A 23,892-nucleotide genomic window follows, 5' to 3' on the forward strand; every position below is an offset into this window, starting at 1 on the left:
CTGATAGAACACAAAAGCCACACACATAAAGGGCTGCTTTCAGCCCCAAGAGGAGGCACCCAGGCCAGTACTGAAGCGAGAGAGGGAGGGGCAGGGAGGTGCCTGACCAGATTCTGCTCATGGGGGAATTTTGACTGGAGTTGAACAATACATCTCTACCAGGTCACACCACAAAACAGGGCCTGTGTCAAGACAATGCACCTATCTGTGCTTCAATTTTCTTATATATAATTGGGTGGTGATGATAACTATCTTGCTCATCTAGTGGAATTATAGTCAGTAACAAACACGCAATATAATGTACATGAAACCTCATTCATTCATTGATTTTTTTTTTCTTTAAAACATGGTCTTGCTCTGTGGCCCAGGCTGGAGTTCAGAGGTGTGGTCACCACTCACTGCAGCCTCAATTTCCTGAGCTCAATCAATTCTCCCACATCAGCCTCCCAAGTAGTTGAGACCACAGGTGTGTGCCACCATGCCTGGCTAACTTTTACATTTTTTGTGTGTAGAGATGGCGTTTTGCCGTATTGCCCAGGCTGGTCTCAAACTCCTGGGCTCAAGAAATCTGCTTGCCCCGGCCTCCCAAATTCTGGGATTACAGGCCTGAGCCATTGCACTTAACCTATTCAATGATTTTCTTTTTTAAAATTTTCATTTGTTTTTATTATATTTTACCATTCATTAATTTTTAATAAACATTCACAATATCTGATACTCACTAGGCATCAGACATGTGACAAACATCATGCTAGGTGAGGCAGCTGATGTAATGAACAAGATCCAGTCTGAATGTCCAAGCAACAAAGCAAAATTAGCACTAACCATAAAAAACAGCAATGATGGTGGCGAGGATGGTGGCGAGGATGGTGGTGGTGATGATAGTAATGATACATGTTCACCCCAGAAGGCTCTGATGCCTGGTGACTGATTTTTGTGTGTGGTGATTGTTCCTCCTCCTGTTCATCTTGGTTATGAACTAAGAGAGATTAAAATGCTTTTGTACAAAGGAGAAAGGATGTATGTTCAATGAAATACATCTCTCTGCCCATTTAAATGTAGAATTTTCAAGAGAGGCAGGGATATTCAGTGTTCACCACCTGGGTGAATGGATTGGTTTTCAGCATCTGCCCTGAGAGGCTCCAACCACTGTCACATCTTTGATCTCAGGCCTGTGGGGGTAAGTGTGTGCAGGAGGGTTAGGATGTGGCATGTGGCCTGGGAGCTAGCTTTCCTCCCTGGGCCTCAGTATGTCCACTTGTGAAGTTAAAATGTCTACTTTCCCATTGCTTAAGTTTTCTCAAGCTAACTTATCACACATCAATCTACTGAGATTCACAATGATGATAATGGTTTACCAGAGAACAAAGAGAAATGTGTTTTATATATATATATATACACACACACACACACATACATACATACATAATATATATCTTAGATATAGATTATATATGTTATATATCTGTATACATATATGGGTTTTGTTTTTGTTTTTTTTTGCATTTTTTTTTCTGTAGCAGCGGTCTTACTATGCTGACTGGGCTGGTCTCACACTTCTGACCTCAAGCAATCCTCCTGCCCTGGTTCCCCCATATGCTGGGGTTACAGGCATGAACCACTGCACCTGGCTATGTTGCATGCTTTTGAATACTTTTTGATTGAAATAAGACATTAGAAATACCCATAAGCTAGTATTACAGAGCAGGTTTCTCATAGATAAAGACAACAAACATCCCCTACTATGAGTGTTCTGCTGTGGCTTTTAATAGTATTTACAGAATAACTAAGTGAAACATGAAAAGAAAGAAAAAAAAAACAGAAAAAGAAGTGGTGCTTGTATAAAGTTCTTGTATATAAAGAGAATAAGGAGAAAAAACTATCAAAAATATGGAATATATAGCAGACCTGTTTTCTGAAGATAGTTCCTGTATTTCTAAAGTGCTGGGAGGATGGAGTGCAGAAGAGAGGTGGTGGGAGAATGAGATTTGCTACAGTACACATCCATATTTGGGGCATCATGGCAAGTTCCTGTTCCCTATGCCACAGTGGTGCAGTTGACAAATTCTTCAATAGAATCCACTCTCAAACATCAACTTTATAAATTATCTGAAAATATAAAATTATAAAAGAAAAAAAATCCCAAAGCATTTATTTCAAAGACAAGCTAAATAAAATTTGCTACTGACTTACTTCAAATCTTGCATAGCAATGAGTAACTTTCTTTCCTTAGATATTCATCCTCTTTAAGCCAGGATTTAGATTACCGTAACTATATCTTATGATTAACTGAATAATCATCAGGTAATTTCATGGCTATTTTCCAAACGAAATCTATTCCTATCAACTTCAGCTTTTCTACATTCTATTCAAAAGATAAAACAAATTGTATAGCACACCAGGATCACAAAATTATAGACCATTATTTTCTGTTACATCTTGAGTCCATAACACTTCAGTTCAACATCAATCAAGGCTTCAGGACCTCAGCTATATATGAAAACACTATAATACTGATATGGACCTTGAAAACAAAAACCCACCAACCACAGAAGCACCGGCAACCTCTGTGGGAGCTAGAGTAAGTGTGGAGAGTTTTCTTCATATGTCCCTAAACCCAAAGTGGACATATACATCAACAGGCTATTGAAGCAAAAACACAGAAGGAATAAGATGGGCCCCCATCTTCATAACTTTTCTTCAAATGGAAATGGAGTCAGGCTAGAAGCAGCTACTAATTCTTGGGGTTCAAGCTAGTTTCTCCAGAGCTCTGTTAGAAATACCAGGATGGGCCAGGTGTGGTGGGGCTCATGCCTGTGATCCCAGTACTTTGGGAGGCTAAGGCCAGGAGTTCAAGACAAACCTAAGCAACAGAGCGACACCCATCTCTACAAAACTAAATAAAAACAATAACAGGATATAGGCTTTACAAGAGCTTGTAAAAATTTTTACCACCCAAAGAAGCCAGATATTGAAAAAAGGGAACTTGAAAGCCAGCTCTCACTTCGGTCCAAGGTGTCCAGAAACTGGGGGCCCCTGGGGAAAGGACCGCAGACACCTGTGGGCCGGCTCCGTGGGTGGCCCTGAACTTGGATGGTGGTCCGACGGCTCCGGGAACCACGCAGGCTGCTGTACCCACTGGGGCTGGGCTCACCAGGAAGTAAGATCAGCAGAAACGGGGTCGCTCACAACTGGTGCCAGGTTCGGGTTCCTTAGGCCTCTAACCGCAGGGCCCCGTCCCTCCCGTGCCTGGTGGGTGCTTCCTCAACTGCTCTCTCCCCACGACGGGGCTGCTCTTTTGCCCAGGGACTCTGGGGCGGTCCCGGCCCCCAAGAGCGCGAGGTCGCAGGTCCCAGTACTCATGCCGGAGGCCCTGGCGTGCTCGGGCTGCCCACGTGGACCTGGGGTCCCCACGCCTGGCTCTGGCACCGGCAGAGGGAGGGCGCCCTCCGGAGTGGGCGCCCTCTGCTTCGCTGCTGCCAACCCTGCAGCTGGAGGTCAGCTCCTCTCCCCAGCCATCCAGGCCTCAGCTCTGCCCTGCCCCGTGGCCACTCCGCTGGCCACTACCCTGCCCCGTGGCCACACCGCTGCTGCCCCAGCTCTGTCCTACCCCTGGTCGCGTCGCCAAGGCAGCCGCCACAGCGCAGTGCTACCTTCTGGGCACCAAAGGAGGGACCTCTCCTTTCCCCAGCCATTCTGCCCCACTGTCTTGTTCTACCCAATAGCCGCCTACCTCTGACCATCCCGCCTCCTGGTCTCCCTGCTTCCACTACCACCTGCCCGCTGCCTGCTGCGCCAGTCCCCTCCGCCGTGGCAGCCACTGCCACCGTCCAGATAGTGCAACATCCCACAGCGGTCTCCTTAGCGCCCGCAAGTTCCAGCCTCCGAGGAGGACGCTGGCGGATGGCGTCAGCGCCAGCTCCTCCTGCTCTGACAGAACACAGTACAGCCCTGTGCGAAATCCACAGGAGAATCAAACCCTGGACCAGGCCCTCAGCAGACTTTTATACCAGCTTTATGCAAATAAAGGCTCCTGGAACACGTGTTCTAATGGAATGAGAGCAAGTCTATAGGACAACTCTGATTGGATAATTGGTCCAATCAGATTAGGCCAAAAGGTTCCTCCTCATCCAATCAGATCATGTGTCCTAGGAGGCTGCACTTGCAGAAGGTGGGTAAAAAGGCTGTTGAGGTGGGGCGGTCTTCTCGTTTGTCACTCTTCTGGGTCTGTGTGCTCTGCTGTCCTATTCTGGCAAAAGGAGGAGGAGCTGGCCTATCTGCTGGGTGGCTTTATTGGAGGCTGGAGTCTGCAGATGGCTGCAGTGAGATGGCAGCCGCTAGGAGGGGGACCTAGGGCAACAGGAGGTTGGTTGGTGGGCGGATGGCACGGGAGGTAGTCTCGCACTGCTGGAGGTGGCCTAGCTTCAGCATCAGTGGAATTGATGCAACCAGGCTACCAGGGGATGAGGGATGTGACTTTGGAGTTGGTGGCCGGGGGGATAGAACACTGCTGGGGCCGGGGGAGGAGGGTGGTACAGTGTTGCAGCAGGTGGGGCCAGGGAAAATAGGGTTCATATTTCCAGCCAGGCTGGGGGACAGCATGCCCATGCAGATAGCCTGGGAATGCCAGGATTCCTGCCATGGATTCCCAGGTTTGCATCCTTGCACTTTGTGTGGCCAGGATTGCCTAGGAGCCACTGGGCAGGGAGAAGCCCCATTATGGGAGAGAAGCAGGGAAGGAAGAACCCAGGGGGCCCAGGGGGGTCGGGTCTTGTAGATAGCTGCATCAAGAACCGGGAACTCGCACCTGGATGAAAAGGGGTCACCAGGTGTGCATGGCACTGAGGGACTGGTTCCCAGTTTCTGCTGCTCCTAATTCCACCACATCGTAGCTCCAGTGGTTGCGATAGTGTGCGTGGTGCCCCGAGCCTCAAGACCTCCACCCAAGTGCCGAAACACCGCCAGGAGCCAGGGACTGTGTTGTCCACAGCCCTCACCCCCAGAGCCCCAGTTTCTGCAAAGACAGGCTGTACTTTGGAGGGTGGGTGGGCATGAGTGCATCAGCTGAAACCTGGACCCTTATCCTGAGTGGCCAGCATAACAAGGTGACACAACTTAGTGTCACCACTCTCCTCACCCTACTCGAGTCAGATGGTCTAAGGTGGAGTGTGTTCAACCATAGGGAGGGGCAGATGTGAGATAGTGGTGGGGTAACACCCAAGTTGGCAGTCAAGGTCTGGTGGGATGTGGAGGGTCTTCTAGGAGAAGTGGAGAAGTGGAGGGGCCATGGGGCTATGGAGTCAGGAGAGGGGTGAGTATGCCAGGCCCACTCTAAACAAGTACCATAGTCCTCCAGCCAAGCTGGCCCCAGCAAGCCGGGTGCCATCCTACCCCTATATCTGCTGTTAGGCACCAGGTGGCCTGGCACAGAGCAGGAGCCTGCCTCCTGGTGAAATCCAGCTCCCATACCTAGCCTGGCAGCTGCACACACAGAGGCCATTGCCCAGTGAGCAAGTGGGTTTGGGGGAGGGTGGTCAGCCCAGCCAGCAAGATAATGAGCTGGGAGTAGAGCCACCTCTGGTTGGGCTTTAAGGTGGAGTCTTTCCAGACCTCCAGCACTCCAGGTTACCAGCTGCCTGCTGAGGTTCTGAGTTTACTCCTTAGCTCTCAGTTTCCTCACCTGACCAGGAGGACCCATATGGCAGTGTTTAGATTATTAGACTTGTTACTTTGGGAAACCCTCAGCCTACTGATGGTCTGAATATTCACAAGTCTGAATTTGTTGCCTGTTGTCTGGGATTGACCCAAGGTCTTCTCATATGAGATGGGGATCCCAGGACCCCTGCATTTAGGATCCAACCACCAGCATCCCTTGTGGGCCCACCTGGGCCTCTTCATTCCAGTTGTGTACAAGAACCAAATGTCCAGACCTGGTGTCCTATCTGTAGCTCTGTTTTTCTTGGTGTATGTTTGCTATAATGGCAAACATACCTGCACCTCGTGGAGGTGCAGTCACGTCTGTTCTTTTACAGGTTGTCTGCAGAAAGCTGCTGTCCTGCTACAGTGGCAGAGTTGAGTCTTTGGGACAGAGATCAGTGGGAAAACCTGAAAATACTGACCTCAGGCCCTTTAGGGACCATTTTTAATTCTTGATTTGAGAGTTATATGGTGGGACTGGAGGCTTTGCACCGAATCTTTTATCACCACCACTGCTGTAGTCTCTGCTGGTGTGTCTGTCAAGTTAGGGTGCCATGGTGCCTCCCTTGAGGGTATTGAGCTCCAGTGTGCTAGTTTTGGGGGTGCCTGCTTCATGGTTGCTCATCTCACCTGCAGAGGTCCTGGGCCTAATCCGGGCCAGCAGGATGAGTTGGTCATTGGAGGCTGGAGCCTGCAGGTGGCAGAGGCACTACGGAAGCTGTGTTGCAGTTTGTGGCTCTGGGGGTGGTGACTCCGGCTCCCTGGACACCCAGGATGTATCTTTTTGAATTTGGAAACCTTCCTTAAACCTCCAGCCTCAGAATCCAGCCTGATAATCCCCAACAATCACATGTAAGTGTGCATTCAATACATGTAGTGTATTTGCAGAGTTATGGAACTATAGGCACAGTATAATTGAAGTGCATTTCCATTCATCCCAAAAAAGGTGATGCTGTTTGCGACCAGTCCCTATTCCCTTCTAGCACTAGACCACTGTATGTCTCCCCTCTGTCTCCAGAGGTTTGCCTTTTCTGGACATGCCTTGCCAGTGGAATCACAGAATGTGATCATTTGTTGCTGGTTTCTTTCTGGCAGCTTAATGTGTTTGAGTTCCATTCCTTTTGTAATGGAATTTTGTAAAGTATTATTTTTGTAATACTTTACAAAATAACTTTACAGAATTATTACTTTACAAAAGTAATAATTTTGTAAAGTATTATTACTTTATTTTGACTGACAAAAAGTATAATAAAGATATACCACCCATGTTTTTCCTTTCATTCCTTGAAATGTATTCAGGTAGTTTTCATCATGAACGTGCTGCAGTGAATCTTGGTGTGCACGTAGGCTATCATAGCTTATAGGCGCATAACTGGGAGTGCAATTGCTGTGTCAAAACAGTAGTTCCTTCTTAAACATTTTGAAAAACTGCCTCATTGTGTCTTAACTGGCTGCACTATTTTACACTCCCACCAGCAGTGTGAGATTTTGCTATTTTTCTCACTCATGACAACACTGTTGTTGTTGTTGGATTACAAGGTGTAAAGTGGTATCTCTCTGAGGTTTTGATTATAATTTCTCTAATGGACTAATATTAAATACATTTATACATACTTATTTACAATTTGTATGTATTTTGGCAATGGTAAAAATTTATATTAAAATCTCATTTTAAAATTTTATTTTGTCTCTTTTATAGTTCATATTTTCAGTTTAAAGTTAGTTTTAAAAAATCAGTTTAAAAAAAGTCTTAAAAAACATTTTAGATTAAAGTTACAGTTTTTAAAAAAAGTTACAGTTTTAAATAAATGTCCTTCCCCATGTGTTTTTTGGGGGGTTGTATTTTGAATAGTATTGTTTCTTTAATTATATTTTGAGAATGTTGGTAGTGCACAGAAATGCAATTGATACTTCTATCTTGATCTCAATTGTCTGCAATATTGCTAAACTTATTACTTTGAGTGAGTTTTTAGTAAATTCCTCAGGGTTATTATTATTATTGTTATTGAGACAGTATCTCAGTCTGTTGCCAAGGCTGGAGTGCAGTAGCACAAATACAGGTCACTCCTTCCACCTCAGCCTCCAGAGTTGCTGGTTCTACAGGCATATTGCCACCCTGCCCGACTAATTTTTGTTTATTTTTTGTAGAAATGAGATCTCACTATGTTGCCCAGGCTGATCTCAAACTCTTAGACTCAAGTGATTCCCCCACTTTAACCTCCCAAAGTTCAGGGGTTACAGGCATGAACCACTGTGCCTGGCTAGGACTTCTTATACATGAGATCATGTTTTGGATATGAAAAGGCAATTTTACACTTTCCTTTGGAATCTGCAGTCCTTTTCTTCATTTGTTCTTGCATGATTTTTTAAATTATACTTTAAGTTCTAGGATACATGTGCAGAATGTACAGGTTTGTTACATAGGTATACATGTGCCATGGGGTTTGCTGCACCCATCAATTCGTCATCTACGTTAGGTATTTCTCCTAATGCTATCTCTCCCCTATCCCCCCAACCCCCCAACAGGCCCTGGTGTGTGATGTTCCCCTCCTTGTGATTTTTTTTAACAATGTCGTCAAGGACAATGTTGAATAGAAGTGGCAAAAGCGAATATTTGTGCATCTTGTTCCCAGTCTTATGTGGAAAACATTCTTTCCACTAAGTGTGATGTTTTCTGTAGATTTTCTATAGATTACCTTTATCAGGTTGTGGAAATTCTCTTCAATTATTGGTTTGGTTAAAATTTTGGTTATATTCTAGGTATAGTGAGTTTTTTTTCTGTGTCAATCCGATAACCACATCTTGGTCTTCCTTCACTTTTACAATATGGTATATTACATTAATTGTTTTAGCCACTTTATTGACATATAATCGGTGTACAGAAAACTGAATGTTTATTATATTCAATATGATAGGTGTGGACAAACACTTGTGATATAGAACTACAATCAAGATAATAAATATATCTATGTTAATCGTAATGACCACAGGGCCCACACATTCAGGGACTGAAGAATCATTTAGAAGAATAGATATGAATTGATACATCAAGTTGTTTTAGTTGCCACTTAAACTGCATATCTGTGCACACTTCCTCTTGGTATAAGCGTCCTTAATTATTTTTAAAAATTGAGTTCGTTTTGCCAGTATTGAGAACTTATTTTGCCAAATTCAACAGGGGTAGTGTTCTGCAGTTTTTTCTTTTCTTCTGTGGTTTTTGTGTTATAGTAATTTTGGCCTAGCATAATTAATTGGGAAGTTTTTCCTTCTCCTTTTTTTGTATTTGTAAAGGATTGGTTATAATTGTTCATCAAATATTGGCAAAATACACATCACTGATGCCATCGAGATTGGGAATATTCTTGGCATGAAGATTTTTATTATTTTTATTTTAGATTCGGGGAAAACATGCTTGTTTGTTACAAGGGTATATAGCATGATGCTGAGGTTTGGGCTTCGACTGAACGCCTCACATATGCAGTGAATACTATACCCAATAGGTACTTTTTCAACCCTTGTCTCCTTCCTCTCCCCACATTTTCGAGTCTCCATTGTCTTTTGATTCCCATCATTAATTCCATGAGGACCCAATGTTTAGCTCCCATGTTTAAGTGAGCACATGTGGTATTTGTTTTTCTTTTTCTCTGTTAATTTGCTTCGGGGAAAAGGCCTCCGACTGCATCCATGTTGTGGCAAATTGCATGCATCCAGCTCTGCTATACATAATTAACACCAGAAGCCTCAATATTTTTTTTTTTGCAAAGATAGGGGATTGGATTAAATGTATCCAACGTATGTTTTTAAGTAGTTTAAATACAGAGCCAGTTAGATCACTTGCTCATTTTGCTAAAATATATTTGGGGAGAGAGAAGGAGCATTTGAGGATTTTAGGCTATGGATGGCCCCACATTCTCATTTAAATTGTCATGGGACCATCAGCTAAAATTAAAGCATTTTACCCAAGAAAATGCTTACTTTCCTCACAAGAGGATATTTGCATCTGCTACAGAATTTTCTTTTATCCTTTATCATCATTTCCGGTTTTCTGGGTCCTTTAAGGCTGTTTTAAGCTTTGTGTGGACTGATAGACAAGATGTAATTTAACTCTTAGAGAATCAACCTATAGCAAATTTCAGAGGACAGTTCATGTGATCCCTTGATTCCATTCCTATCTGGTGACTTCCCCTGTGTGGGAAAGATTTCCAAAGATTCATCAAGCAATAATATATAACTTTCTTTTGAATTATTTTTCCTGGGTTTTTTGAGCGTGAATCTTCAAGAAGAAATCATTTATATAATGTATATTATTTAGATACTTTGTAGCTGCAATTTGGCATGCAAAACTATTTTTAACAGGTATAATTTTCTAAATATATCGAATAGAAAATATTCATTTCTAGACACAGCATTTGTGCATATTAAAAGCTGTTTACTGAAGAAAATAAAATGTACGATTCTATTTATATGGGGTACCTAGAATGGGCAAATTTAGAGAGGTAAAAACAGAATAGACTTTACTGGAGGTAGAAGCGAGAGTTGTTTGGTGAGTACAGAATTTCTGTTGGGAAAGATGAAAAAGTTTGGGGCATAGGTAGTGGTGATAGGTACATAGCATTGTAATTGCATTTAATGTCACTGGATTGTACACTTACAAATAGTTAAGATGATAAATATGGCATGTATATACACAATAAAAGCCTGTAACTTCTAAGAAGATATATATATATATACACACACACATATATCATATGTACGTACATGTATACATATACATGTGTACATGCATCCATAGGCTTCAGATTAAATTTGCCTCTTCTCCTTAATTTATTATAGAAGGCCAAGTTAGGTAGGGAAGGAAAAGTAGATTAAGTTGGTCCTGGGAATTTTTTTGTTTTGAATTTTATTTGGCTTACCACTGAGAGTAGAAACTCAATTTGAATGTGGGTGCCACTCTTCTTTATAATTCAGAAAATATTTCACTATTTTGTTTATTTGCTGTAAGGGCAAGGACTCTATTATTTTTTTCACTATGGTACAAGAATATTTTTAGGACTGAATAGTTATAAGATGCAGAGGAAGGTAACCTTGAAGCTCAATTCTCAAAGTGTTTTGTATAAAATTACCATTTTTGTAGTGTTGACCTTAGGGAATTTTCTAAGCTCACCTATTTGGCTTCAATGAACTATAATATAATGTGCAATTTCTTTTCTTGTAGGCCAAGAAGTAGCCATGTGAACAGTTGGGATTTGCTTCCATAAAATTCCTCTCAAGTCAAACAGGTCAGAGAAGAAACTAAAAATAAATTTGTGGAAGTCAGCATTCATTTATGACTAACAAAGATGAGGAAAATTCCATGAGAAATAGCAAGCGCAGAGCTGCTTCCTTAATAAAAATCTACCAATCTACTTCAAATTTAAACCCAGTTGTTAATTAAAAGAGACACATAAAATACATTGGCATTAAAATAACCTCAGGAAAAGGAAACCTGTTATCACCTCTCTTTTTGAACATCATTCTTGAAGTGCTAGCCCGTGCAGACAGGGAGAACTGAACAAGCACGTATATAGGAAAGAAAATGGAAAACTTGTCATTTTTGGATGATATAATTGTCCACCACGGAAACCCAGAATAGTCAACAGTAACTTAGAACTAGTAAGAGGTTGGTTACAATTGGATATTCATTTAGAAAAGTCAGGAAGTTGGGCATGTCTTCTACCTGCAGGTCTGGGAATACATCAACGAGGGAGGTGGAACACAGGTTCCAGTTGGGTCTTATGAAAGTGAGGAGGAAGCACGTGGGCAAGGCAGGACTCCAGAGGCACTAGACGGCTGATGGCTTCTCTTTGTTCTCCCCACCACTTTCGCTGGGGCCCAGGAGCTGAGTTCCAAGACTTGGGGAATAGTGGGCTTCTGGAGTGAAGTGGCTGATGCACCAAAACATCTTTTAAAGAACAGATAAAGAACAGAAGAGTACCTGGGAGAGCTGGTTGAAACCAGGACATGGTGGGACCATTGGAAAGGACTCTGAACCACAACAGCAGAGGGAGATCTAGACTTGCAGGGACCCAGCCTCCACACTAGGGACCTCGACCTTGTCCTGCAGGGAGTGGAGACCCATGAATGTATGTTAGGTAAGTTTGGTTTGCACACAGCCTTGGTGTATGTTGATAGTGTTGTAACTGATGACTAACCCAGCCTCATATTTGCAGCCCACAGTCTCTTGCATAAAGAAGATCATCATTCTTCTGTCCTATGCCATGTGATTGTTACTGAGGAGGATGGAGATGACATCATCTACCATGACTTCTCCTCAGGTGAGGGCTGTGGTGAGATGCACCCTGCCGGACCCTCCTCAGGAGAAAAGGGTATTGGAAGTTATTCGTGAATGACGTAATGGTGCCACCTCTGCCACAGACTTGGCTGTCTGCCCCTGCCCTCATATCATGACCAGGCTGTGACTACAGGTGTTAGAGCTGTAGAGAACTGGGACTGCTCTCCCGACTCTCCTAACACTGACAGCAGAGGGAGGAACCAGGCTGTCTTGCTCTTCCCAGCAGAGGCTATTGGGCTAGGCAAGTCTCTGAAGAGAGAGCAGGGCCAGCTTCTCTCATCCCCTAGCCCCCAAGGGCTTTCCAACTGCTGTGGAAGCTGTGTATGAAGTACTCTCCCCACTTTCTGGGGCTCTGGCAGTCCCACAGCACACTATTAAACATGGCCTTGCTCAGAGGTGACGTTTGGTCAGAAAGTTGTGGGAATACTACTTAGGTTAATTAGAGAGAACTTGCCTGTGAAAGTAGCAGGAATGTAAATCACTCTCCTGGTGAATTAGCTCTAAGCCCATGTGCTCCCATCGAACAGAAGTGTTTATTTCAGGACCACAGTGGTAGGAAGTGTGAGTGCTGCTATACCCTGAGTCCTTACTACTATGCAGATAATGCCAGGCCTCTTTAACTAGAGTGAGTTTTGCTAATTTGAAAAATGACACTAAACAGAATTTTACCATTATGAGTGATGGTCAATGTTTCACCAACTCTTTATTGACAGATGAAGCTGCTTTGGTGGAAGGTGCTAAAAAGCTGGGCTTTGTGCAGTGAGAACACCATACTCAGTCATCATGGAAGCAGTAAGTGGCAAACTTGTGCACATTTTAGAACAGCTACTTTCTTGACGATTGTGTATTGGACATACCATGTGTATTGTATTGCAAGAATGATAGCTAAATGTTTATTTTTCTATCTGTGAAAAAACAGAACTGTTGAAAAGTTGTTAATGTAATTATATTATTAGTGTTATTTGCATTACAATACTTGTTCATTCTTTAAGATGCTTCCCCACACATCTTTTTATATTGATGTGAAAATATTAGTAGCAAAGAACTTCAAAAGTCTAGTTTTCATTCTACAATAGTTGGAGAATTAATTTTGTGTTGCACATAAGGGCATATTCTATGTCTCTTATAGCCTCAGCACCTAAGATTTCTTACACAGTGAAGCCTCACAGTCCTTGGCTTCTGGCTGGCTGGCTGAGAGAGAAGAGGTCAAAGCTTAATATCTCTAATCTATATAGGAGGGTTTTTCTTCACTAAAGTAAAGGGAGGTCATGTATTTTCTGATTTTATTTTTTTTAGTTTTGCTCCCTATGGTCCAGAGGAAGAAACTTAGTGATAGAAAAAAGATTATATTAAGAATAAGATCAAATAGGGACCCTTGAGATGGGCAACAGGGTAAAATGATGAGGATAAGCAGGGCAGGGAAGTTTGTCATGATGACCAGTTAGAAGGGCTATGATGCATTCGAAGTTCACTTCCAAGAGCTATAATAGAGTGATATTGTTTCTGACTGTTTAGTACTGTAGTCCGCTTTTGCCTTTGCTTCTGTGCAAAACCTGTGAAATATCAGGCCTTGTACAAAGTGCTTATTTCTTAGCATCTGCAGTTTCTTTTCTTATGGAGTACAAAGATCAGATTGTGTTTATTTTTATTTTAACCAACAGAGGGAATTTAGCTTAGGGAAGTGTGCAAAATAATAAAACAAAGTGCTGATTGAGTATAATATTTCCTTTACAGAAGCTTTTAAAATGAGCCCTTTCCCTCTTCCATTTGAGGCTTCTAACCTTAACGGGAGAACTTTCAATTGTATGGGTGCTGCAACATTTATCTGCTTTGAAAAAATGGAGGTTGGGGGTGGTGGGAAAGACAGACAAGAATAGCGGCTTCTGCCACACTCACATGCCAAAGAAAGATGAGCTAGATAGAGCTTCTCCGACACGCCCCTGTGATACCTGATAGCCTCAAAACAGTTGAGTATTTGATGTCCAGATTGATCCAAACCCAACCTAAATCACTTCTCATCTAACTCTCTTACACGCTTTATCTAGCTCATTAAATACTCGGACGAGTAGAACAACAACAAACAAAAGTCCTGGGCCAGGTGCGCCTCAAGCCTAGTAATCCCCAGCACCTTTATGGGACGCCTGACCGGGCGAGCACACCAGGCCTCCAGGAGACCGCGCTGACCCCCCCACCCTCTCCACCTAAACCACGGTGACCAACCCAATACTCTAACCTTCAAACAACACACATACAACACAACTCTACAGCCAGCAGGCCCGACGGCCCAGGCAGGCGCCTGGAGCTCAAGCTCCCCCGCTACATCCCACATGGGCATCAAGACGACCCTGAGGTCCAGGAAATGGCGAAACCCGGGAGGCGGAGCTTGCAGTGAGCTGAAGATCCCGGCCACTGCACTGCAGCCTGGGCGACGAGAGCGAGACTCCGTCTCAAAAAAAAAAAAATACCCTATTCATTAGGACTTGTAAATAATCATAATAAATATAATCCTATTAAACCATTAATACTGGGGTGTCGTGGAACCACAAATTGTCAGATTAGATATCAGGTATTTACCAGGTATTATGATGACCTTGCTGGTCATCATAAGAGCTGAGTCCGTGGATGCACGAGGAGGTGGTTGACATAGCCATGGTACGGAGAGATGTGGCTCCTGGGAGTGGAAGCCCTGCCGCTAGACAGTGGATAGTAGCACTGAGTACCTTTATGAACCAAGATCTGAGAGAAGATGGGACAGGCTGAGGAGAAAGGGAACTGGTGGATCCAGAAAGAGGTGAATAAAGATGGGTGAAGGCTGGATGAAGTAGATTATTAGTTGTATTTAGGATACAGTGAGGAGTAAAGAGTTGTGGAGATGATTATTCAGTCATGTACTTGGTCATTCAAACACATTACTTCACTGATTATTTCTCTCACCCCAAGAGGTGAGTGCTATCACTATTCATCAGTAAGTCAAACACTTAGTGGAAGAAACTGAATTTAAATTCACCTCTACTGGGCTCCGAAGGCTACATTCTTTCTACTGTGATGTGTTAGGGAAATACTAGATTAGATTAAAAAGTTTGAAAGCAGGCCAAGTATGGTGGGTCACTCCTGTAATGCCAGAAATTGGGAGACAGTAGGATCACTGGAACCCAGGAGTTCAAGACCAGCCTGGGCAATGCAGTGAGACCCCATCTCTCAGAAAACAATTTTAAAATAGCTGGGTGTAGTGGTGCACACATGTAGTGCCAGCTACCTGAGAGGATCACTTGAGCCCAGGTGGTTGAGGCTGCTATGAGATGTGATTGCACCACTGCACTCCAGCCTGGGTAACAGAGTAAGACCATGTCTAAAACAAAACAAAACATTTGGATCCCACCATCTGGGATTTTATAGATGGAAATAAATTGTGATTCTTGACTGTCTAACTTGAAAGAACCCAAAGAAGAATAGCATTTGAATAACTGCCCTAAAACCAGGTTATCATCTCTTATTTGCACCAAGATCCAAAAGCCTTTGAATTCCAAAAGTTTTGTCCTAAGTTTGGGGAATAGTCATTCGGCAGCAAAACCTAATCAGAACTGGCATGAGGCTATTATAATCTTTACGAATCTCATTACATGTGATATTCATACATTTTGCTGCAGAAAGTGGATACGTTATAGCAAACAGTCTTACCCCAGACCCTGCTTGGAACATTATGATAAATGCTCTAGAATGTGCATATACCTATATAAAATTGGAAAATTCTGAATTCAGAAGCATAACTAGCCCTAAGGTTTCTGATGGACCCATGCAGCTTTGTGTTCTTCATCTTCATTTCTTGGAGGTAGCTACACCAGCCAATTGTTAGGACAGCTATATCAGTGAAGAAAAATGAGAAGATTTTACCAGAAGAGCAAGCTATGACCCTAGAAGACTTGTCAGAAAATAGTACATGTTGCAAGAGGCTAGAGGTTGGGAAGGGGAGAGAAAGCAGAAGAGATGGGGGCAGAGAGAGACAGAGAGAAAAAGTGGGTTTATGAGTGGGAGAAAATTGCTTTGAGATTTTAATACTTTACACTTTTAATAGCTAAGAGTCTATTTATTTTTTTCCTTTAGATGGTACAGGAACAGACATTAGGAATCCTTAAAGTCCTGGAATTTTCTAGGCCTGTATCTCTTTTATACACTTAAAATAAAATATGTTTTAAGTGTATGAAGGAGTTTTTGAAAGTTTAAGTGTATGAAAGTTTTTAAATGTATCTTTTTAAAAGCTTTATCTCAGTTCGTTTGTATGATTGTATGGCATGACTCAATATAGTACTTAAGCGTTAAATACAGCAAACATCTCTCCAAATCTTCTTCTCCTTGGAATTTGAGACTTTTTTTTAAAGAAAATGAAGTAAGTTATTTTCTTTGTTTTATTTAACAGAAGTTTCATCTGCTCCTTTTCTTTATACTTCTAGAGTTTGATGTTCTTGCATCAGCAGCTGCAGACGANGATTAAGATGTGAATATTATTATTATTATTATTATTATTATTATTATTATTATTTGAGACGGAGTTTTGCTCTTGTTGCCCAAGCTGGAGTGCAATGGCATGATCTTGGCTCAATGCAACTTCCACCTCCTGGGTTCAAGCAATTCTCCAGCCTTAGCCTCCCAAGTAGCTGGGATTACAGATGTGCGCCACCACGTCCAGCTAATTTTTTGTATTTTTAGTAGAAACAAGGTTTCACCATGTTACCAGGCTGGTTTCAAACTCCTGATCTCAGGTAATCTGCCCGCCTCAGCCTCCCAAAGTGCTGGGATTACAGGCATGATGTAATACCTCATCTGGCCGATAAATTTTAAATTATATGGGAGAATAAGAAAGAACAGGTCATTTGTGGTTATAGTTGTGGTCTCATCTCTTTTTAGTTAATCTTTTACCTGATGCCACTTAATCTTTTTTTTTTTCTTTTTTTTTTTTTTTTTTTGAGATGGAGACTCACTCTGTCACCCAGGCTTGAGTGCAGTGGTGTCATCTCGGCTCACTACAACCTCCTCATCCCACGTTCAAGTGATTCTCCTGCCTCTGCCTTCTGAGTCGCTGGGATTACAGGCTTCTGCCACCATGCCCACCTACTTTTTGTGTTTTTAGTAGATATGGGGTTTCACCATGTTGGCGAGGCTGGTCTTGAACTTCTGACCTCAAGTGATCCACCTGCTTTGGCCTCCCAAAGTGCTGGGACTACAGGCATGAGCCACTGCGCCCAGCCTCACTTAATCTTGATAACACTTTTCAAGCAGTTGCTTTACCTATTGAGAAACTAAGACATGGATTTGATTTTTGTTGTTGTTTTTTGGTTTTTGATATGGAGTTTCGCTCTTGTTGCCCAGACTAGAGTGCAGTGGCGTGATCTTGGCTCACTGCAACCTCTGCCTCTTGGGTTCAAGCGATTCTCCTGCCTCAGGTTCCCAAGTAGCTGGGATTACAGCTATGCACCGCCATGCCCAGCTAATTTTGTGTTTTTAGTACAGATGGGGTTTCACCATGTTGGTCATGTTGGTCTCGAGCTCCTGGCCTGAGGTGATCTACCCACCTCAGCTTCCCAAAGTACTGGGATTATAGATGTGAGCCACTATGCCTAGCCTTTCTTAATTTTGATAACGCTCTTTTCAAGCAATTGCTTTACATATTGAGAAACTAAGACATGGATTTGATATCTTTGGTAAGTGCACACAACCACTAGATAGTTGAGAGAGAATGCAGCAATTTATCCAGAGCTGAGGAAAGACTATCCCCACTCTTAGGTATTTAAAGTTGATTTGGAAGCACCAAACTGAGGAGCCACAGAGATGGGTGGTCCAGGGCCTGCTGTAGTTGAGGCATATCTCAGAAGGATAACATGTTGACATAGGCATGGATTGGAATGTATAGAAAAGGAGAATGGCGAGGCTTGTGTGCACTTGAAGTCTGGAGGTTGTGCATGGAAGGATGAGTGGGAGATGAGAGGAGGCCGCACAAGTGGGTGGAGAGCAGTAAGAAGAATTTATGGGTGATTGGTACTAACCAAAGCCTTGGTGGGTGAGGATGGACCATGATGAAAGATATGTGAGGAACTGTAGATGCTTTGGTGAGGAAAGGATAGAGGAAGAGTTTATTGGTGCTGAATTGGGAATGTTCTAGAGGTTTGTAATTTTTTTCCTACTCCAGTTTAAAGATGAAACAATGAGGAGCTTTTGAGTCAAGTGGATCTATACTGAATCTTCCAGTTTGCTACCTAAAGATCAAGTTACTTGATAATTCTGAGCTAAAAAAGTAAAGAATACTTTTAGAGAGTAGAGCCGGAAGTCAATCACATACACAGCCAGTGCCAGAATTCTCTTTTCCTTTTTTTCCTACTGCAAATAGCTTTGCTAGTATATTTTTATGGCAGGGGAATAAATAGGTTTCTGTCCATTAGATGTAAATGAAAAGACTAGGATATACACAGTTATGTTCAACTTTGAGGAAAAGGTAGGGAAAGATAAAACTTGACCGTTTTAGGAGTGTCAGGCCACCTTTTGTTTTTATTGATGTTTAGCTGTAGGACACACATTCTATCAACAGAGCAATGGTGGCCTTTCATTTTTTACTCTCCCAGTGACAGAGAAAGGATGTAATTGTTCAAAGTCTTTCAGTGCAACTTTAACTCTACTGTAAAGGGGCTGTAAGTATTGGTGCAGTGTCATGTATAGCAGAGAGTTCTTGGCAACCACTTTGTCAATCAGCTGCTTTTCCTAACTGCGGTCCTCATAATTTTCTTATTGTTTGCCCGAAGCTGAAAGGCTCTTTCAGGTAGGTTGTCAAGTTGACTTAGGAGTAAAAGCCCATGGATGATAATGGTGGTTCAAGGCAGAGTGGCACACATGGTCAGTTTCAGCCAATAGTTGTTTCAGAGACAGCAACTCAATGTGTCAGGCAAAGTCCTTAGAGTATGAATTCTGATTCCAGTTTTACCAGCATTGTGTTGTGACTTTGGGAAGATAAAGAATTTTGGTTGGCCTGTGATGATCTTCTTTAAGTGCTCTAATATATAGATATATGTTCTCTAGCAGCTATTCTTCTCAATTGTTGTGGTTTATTTTTTGTTCATCACCAAGAGCTGTGTTGTGGGTACGAGGGCAGTGTCCAACTGTGACTGCATTATTGCTGCTCCTTTTCGTCAAGCTTTTTGTCCTGTCTGCTCCCTGGTACCCAAATCTAAATGTATTCTCTAAGGAATTTGTGAATCTTATTTTTTTTTTTGTATTTTATGTATTCCCTAAGGAATTTGTGAATCTTATTTGTGAATCTTATTTGTTAAATCGTGATCTTATGTATTGAGGAAAATAATTATTAAGCTTATTTTATTTGACTGTCAAAAATATAAAGCTATTCTAGGATTACTGATTAGTTGAAAATCTTAGTAATCTTTACCAATTGTGGGAAGAACAGTGGTTTCATTTGAGTACAGTATGACTAGCGGCTTTTAAAAATGAGGAATACATGGGGATTCTCGGGGCATTATATTTTACCCATGAAATAATTCTGTTTTTAGTAATAGCTACTTAAATTAATTTCATCTAAGTTTTGTTCTCACATTATCTGTTTCTTAAGCTTTTATTTAACATTATATTTTACACAAGAAATAATTATGTTTTTAGTAATAGCTACTTAAATTAATTTCATCTAGGTTTTGTTCTCACGTGATCTGTTTCTTAAACTTTTTGTTGATTTGACATCGAATTCTAAGTACTACAGAAAGTACAAAAGGTATAAATGTGAGGCAATGGAGAGATGAAGGCTGTAAATATAGAACAGTGTACGTACGAAAACACCACAGAGGCATATTCTATTTGTATAGGGTTATTTTATTTTTACAGGATTTGGTTTTTTCCAAAATTCAAGCTAGGCTCCTCTAGTTTTTATAGCATATTAGATTATCTGTGGAATCCAGTACCCTAGCCCTGTTTGTCATGATGGAAATAGTCACAGGGCAATGAACTGTGTACACCCACGTGTTTCTGGGCAGAAATGGGTTGGCTGCCTACTGGGTTGTGTCTTACCTGATTAGGAGCTTCTTCAGTATCAGGAAGCAAAGTTGTACTTGAGCAATTTAGAATGCGCATTTTACCTTTTCCACTTCTGCACAAAAATGTAAATGTTGGGATATGAGTTTTACAGATTTGGGTGCATGTAGGCACTGATGTTTCTCTGATGACTCTCCTGGCAACTTTGGTTCTCCCCAGTGTTGTTTTTGTTTGACTTTTATGTACAGAACAGATTTTAGTCTTGTTTGGACACATCTATACCCAATTGGTTTTCCAAGGCTCATGCCTGAGCCCAACCGAAGTCTGTACTCCTATTTGACCACTGAGTATTCTCATGGACACTGGAAAAACAATAATACAAAGCCATGCTAAGCACACTGGCTACAAGGTTTATTGAAAGGTTTTCCAGCCACAATGTTTCCATATTTTTATAGGATAGTGTATTTTGTGAGACACTTTAAAAGTATTAAAATACATGGGGAAACATTATGCCATCTGGATATTTTGCCACAAAAGGTAAATGAAATGTGAAAATGCTATTTTTGACCATTGGAGTTATACTTTCTAGTATGTTGGCTGGCTTCACAGGAGCATATTCTTCTACTGCCTGCCCCTTTCCCCTCCCACCTACTCCTCCTGTGCCCATGGCAGGGACTAGATGTGTAGCCAAATCAAACGTCAATTTCCTGTATAGCCCTCTGTAACTCATCACCAGTAGTGCAGAAAGAGGAGGCATCACATGTAGAATCAACTTTGGTTACTGGTCTCTTTCTTAGAAAACTCAAACAATGTCATAACTGTCATAAGAAAACTGTTTTCTTATTCCTGTCTTATCCTTTTGACATTGGTTGATCTATGACTTGAACAAATAATTCATGGAACCCATTGTGAGCAGGAAAGGAGTTATCTGAAAGACTTTAAACGACGCTGATGTCAGGTTTTCCTGCCAGTGATGATAGCTGGAGATATGCTCAGATGCTGGCTGCTTTCTTGCCTCAGTGTGTTCTGCTGAATACACAATGCATGCACTTGTGAATACATGCACATACATGGGTGTAGCTGCTTGAAAGGCTGGATCTTTCATGGGACAGCACATTAGGCTTTTTTTTCCAAACAAGGTCTCATAATGTCATCCAGGCTGGAGTACAGTGATGTGATTATGGCTCACCGTAGCCTCAAACCTCTGGGCTCAAGCAGTTGTCCCACCTTAATCTCCCAAGCAGCTAAGATCACAGGTACATGCCACCAAGACAAATATAAAAGAAAATATATATTTTCTTTTATATTTATTTTGTAAAGATGAAGTCTCCCTATGTTGTCCATGCTGATCTCAAACTCCTGAGCTCAAGGCACATTGGACGTTATGTTGCTATGTTGAAACATACTTCCTGCTTCCTCGTATTAATACCTGCTTACCATACATGTACACATGGATAATGCACAGCTCCTGTATCTCTCTGCTGTGGGGAATTAACTTATGCAACTTCCTGTGCACTCTCCATCTTACAGTAGAAGTGGTTTAGTTAAAAAATAGGAGAACTGTTTTTAAATATCCCTTTGGAACTGTGTAAATGTTGAATTAAAGTGTCCTTAAAAAGCAGTGGTTTCTTTAACTTTTGAGCATGTGTGATGTCACCTGTGAGGTAAAACATTCTGCTTGCTTCCATTCACCAGTGGCTGATTTGCTGGCTTGTGCACTCTGTGGCTTACGCTGTTCTCTCTAAGGATGATTATGAGGAGTGGCTGCAAGGCTATTAAGAAGCCAGCACTACGTTGAAAAATGGAGCTCAGTGGTTGGAAGAGTGTGGTCAGATCATTGAGAAGTTAAACACACATGATAGTCTTTACAGGTCCAAGAAGGACTTAAGCAGCTACTGAACAAAATCTTTAAACAGGCATCCTTATACTATATAGTGATGTTCTCTTCTTGTTCTCTGTGTTTCTTGTTCTTCTCCTCTGCTTGTTCTTTTTCTTGTTCTTCTCCTATTCTCTTCTCTTGTTCTCTGAGACATTTCTTTGTTTGCTTTAAGAAGCACTTAATTTTCATGGCTATCTGAAATATCTAGCCACCCTCAACTAAGAATGACAGCTTAAGAACTCTCAGTCCAAAAACAGCATCAGTGACTTTCTGGCTTTGCTTAGGATTAGGCTTAATGAGATTAGCTCACCGTGTTGAGTTACATGAGCAATCAGAATGCTGTGGGCTGATTAGACAATGTATACACTAAGCATTCTCAGACTTACTTATGCTAATAATATTTAAGCTTTGCCATTGCTACTCTGTATTGCCTACTTCATTTTGTTGTTGTTGTTACAGTGGCTCTCTTCACTCTATCCCAAGGCATTAGGTAGCTTTCTTTTATGGGAGTCCCTCAAGTCTGAGAGCTGGATTTCAACTTTTTCTGTTTTATGTCAGCAACAATTAGACCATCCATTTTCCAATTTCTATAACTTTGAAGCCATCATCTGTTTGCTTTTTTCATTCCTTTTTTATTTTTTAATTCCTTTTAGTATTTTATGCTCAGTTTTTGTGTTTCTTATTCTATTGTTTATATTTAGTTATTTTCATGGAATTTGGGTAGGAATAGAACTGAATTCAAGTGTTCATTTGCCTTGATTTAGTGGAACTACCCAAAATTACTTTTAGAATCTGAAAACAGTGATTATATAGACTGGGCAACTTACATAAAGAAAGAGGCTCATTGGACTTACAGTTCCATGTGGCTGGAGAGACCTCACAATCATGGCAGAAGATGAAAGGCACATCTCACATGACAGCAGACAAGAAAAGAGAACTTGTACAGGGAAATTCCCCTTTTTAAAAGCATCAGATATCGTGAGACTTATTCGCTATCACGAGAGCAGAAAAGGAAAGACCTGTCCCCATGATTCAATTAGCTCCCACCGACTCCCTCCAATGACATGTGAGAATTCAAGATGAGATTTGGATGGGTACACAATCAAACCATATCAGCATTTTACTTGCAAATTGTATTTTAAAATTATATTAAGTTACTATGTTGCTAGTCAGTCACAAAACATTTAAACAAATTGCAATGCCAGAACTCATATATTGACATGCAGTGACTCCTGGAAATCAGTAGAGAAATGTATTAGAAAAAAAGTTCTGGCAAAGACCAGGCTGATTGTTGGCCTTATGACCCAACCTCAGGCATTGGTCACATTAGCTCACAGAGCTAAGAAAAATCAAGTACTAACCTTGTTATCAAGACTTTAGGTACTATTGCTTTAGATAGATAAAAGATTTATTACAAAGTTATCCTGAAGAATATGTCCCTCATCCAGAGAACCCAGGAGGTTATGATAATCCCTGGAAAGCCTGACCAGTAGTAGTAAGAGTAAAAAATTACATAGGGATGTGAGTGCAGAAATATTATCTCTATTGAAAATAAGTTTTATACTAGGCAAGAGTTACAGAGTATATGTAAAACTTTAGCACACGGAGTCAAATCAGATGTATAAGTTCTATATGGTTTATGGGTTAACAATGGTAAATCCACTATGTGTATGAGAAGTGAATTAGCACAAATGATTGGAATAGCAAATAACTCCAGGGTTCAAGATGAGTTAATTGCTAGAGCACAAAATAACCAAGACATCTCTGACTTATGATGGGGATGGGTAGCAGCAGTTTGGATGAGACAATACCCAAACATCATTCCCAGGTTAATCTAAACTAAAAAATGGAAGATTTTAGAAGAAGCCATTAAAATATCTCAAGAATATGGAAGATTATTATTAATGTCTGATGGGACAGTACTTTATAGAATACCTGGGAAATTTCCCATCAAAAATGACTTTTT

The 23,892-nt window shown here is 41.6% G+C and overlaps 1 protein-coding gene across 6 annotated transcripts in view; it reads left to right on the plus strand.

The window, feature by feature from the left end:
- The window catches only part of LOC108523475 (cyclin-Y-like protein 2), a 99,578-nt gene that overhangs the window by 21,612 nt on the left and 54,074 nt on the right, over window positions 1-23,892 (plus strand). For 3 of the 6 annotated variants that reach the window (XM_017864119.1, XM_017864129.1, XM_017864143.1), the window contains exons 5-8: window positions 10,913-10,976; window positions 11,573-11,828; window positions 11,907-12,011; window positions 12,742-12,820. The exons of 2 other annotated variants lie outside the window; for them this stretch is intronic. In XM_017864119.1, coding sequence (XP_017719608.1) covers window positions 11,976-12,011; window positions 12,742-12,820 — 115 coding nt within the window. In that variant the 5' untranslated portion in view covers window positions 10,913-10,976; window positions 11,573-11,828; window positions 11,907-11,975. The remainder of the gene's footprint in view (window positions 1-10,912; window positions 10,977-11,572; window positions 11,829-11,906; window positions 12,012-12,741; window positions 12,821-23,892) is intronic. One more of the 6 variants, XM_017864136.1, reaches the window with a different exon arrangement.

Source organism: Rhinopithecus bieti, unplaced genomic scaffold (genome assembly GCF_001698545.2).
Source record: "Rhinopithecus bieti isolate Rb0 unplaced genomic scaffold, ASM169854v2 scaffold_3340, whole genome shotgun sequence".
NCBI lineage: Eukaryota > Metazoa > Chordata > Mammalia > Primates > Cercopithecidae > Rhinopithecus > Rhinopithecus bieti.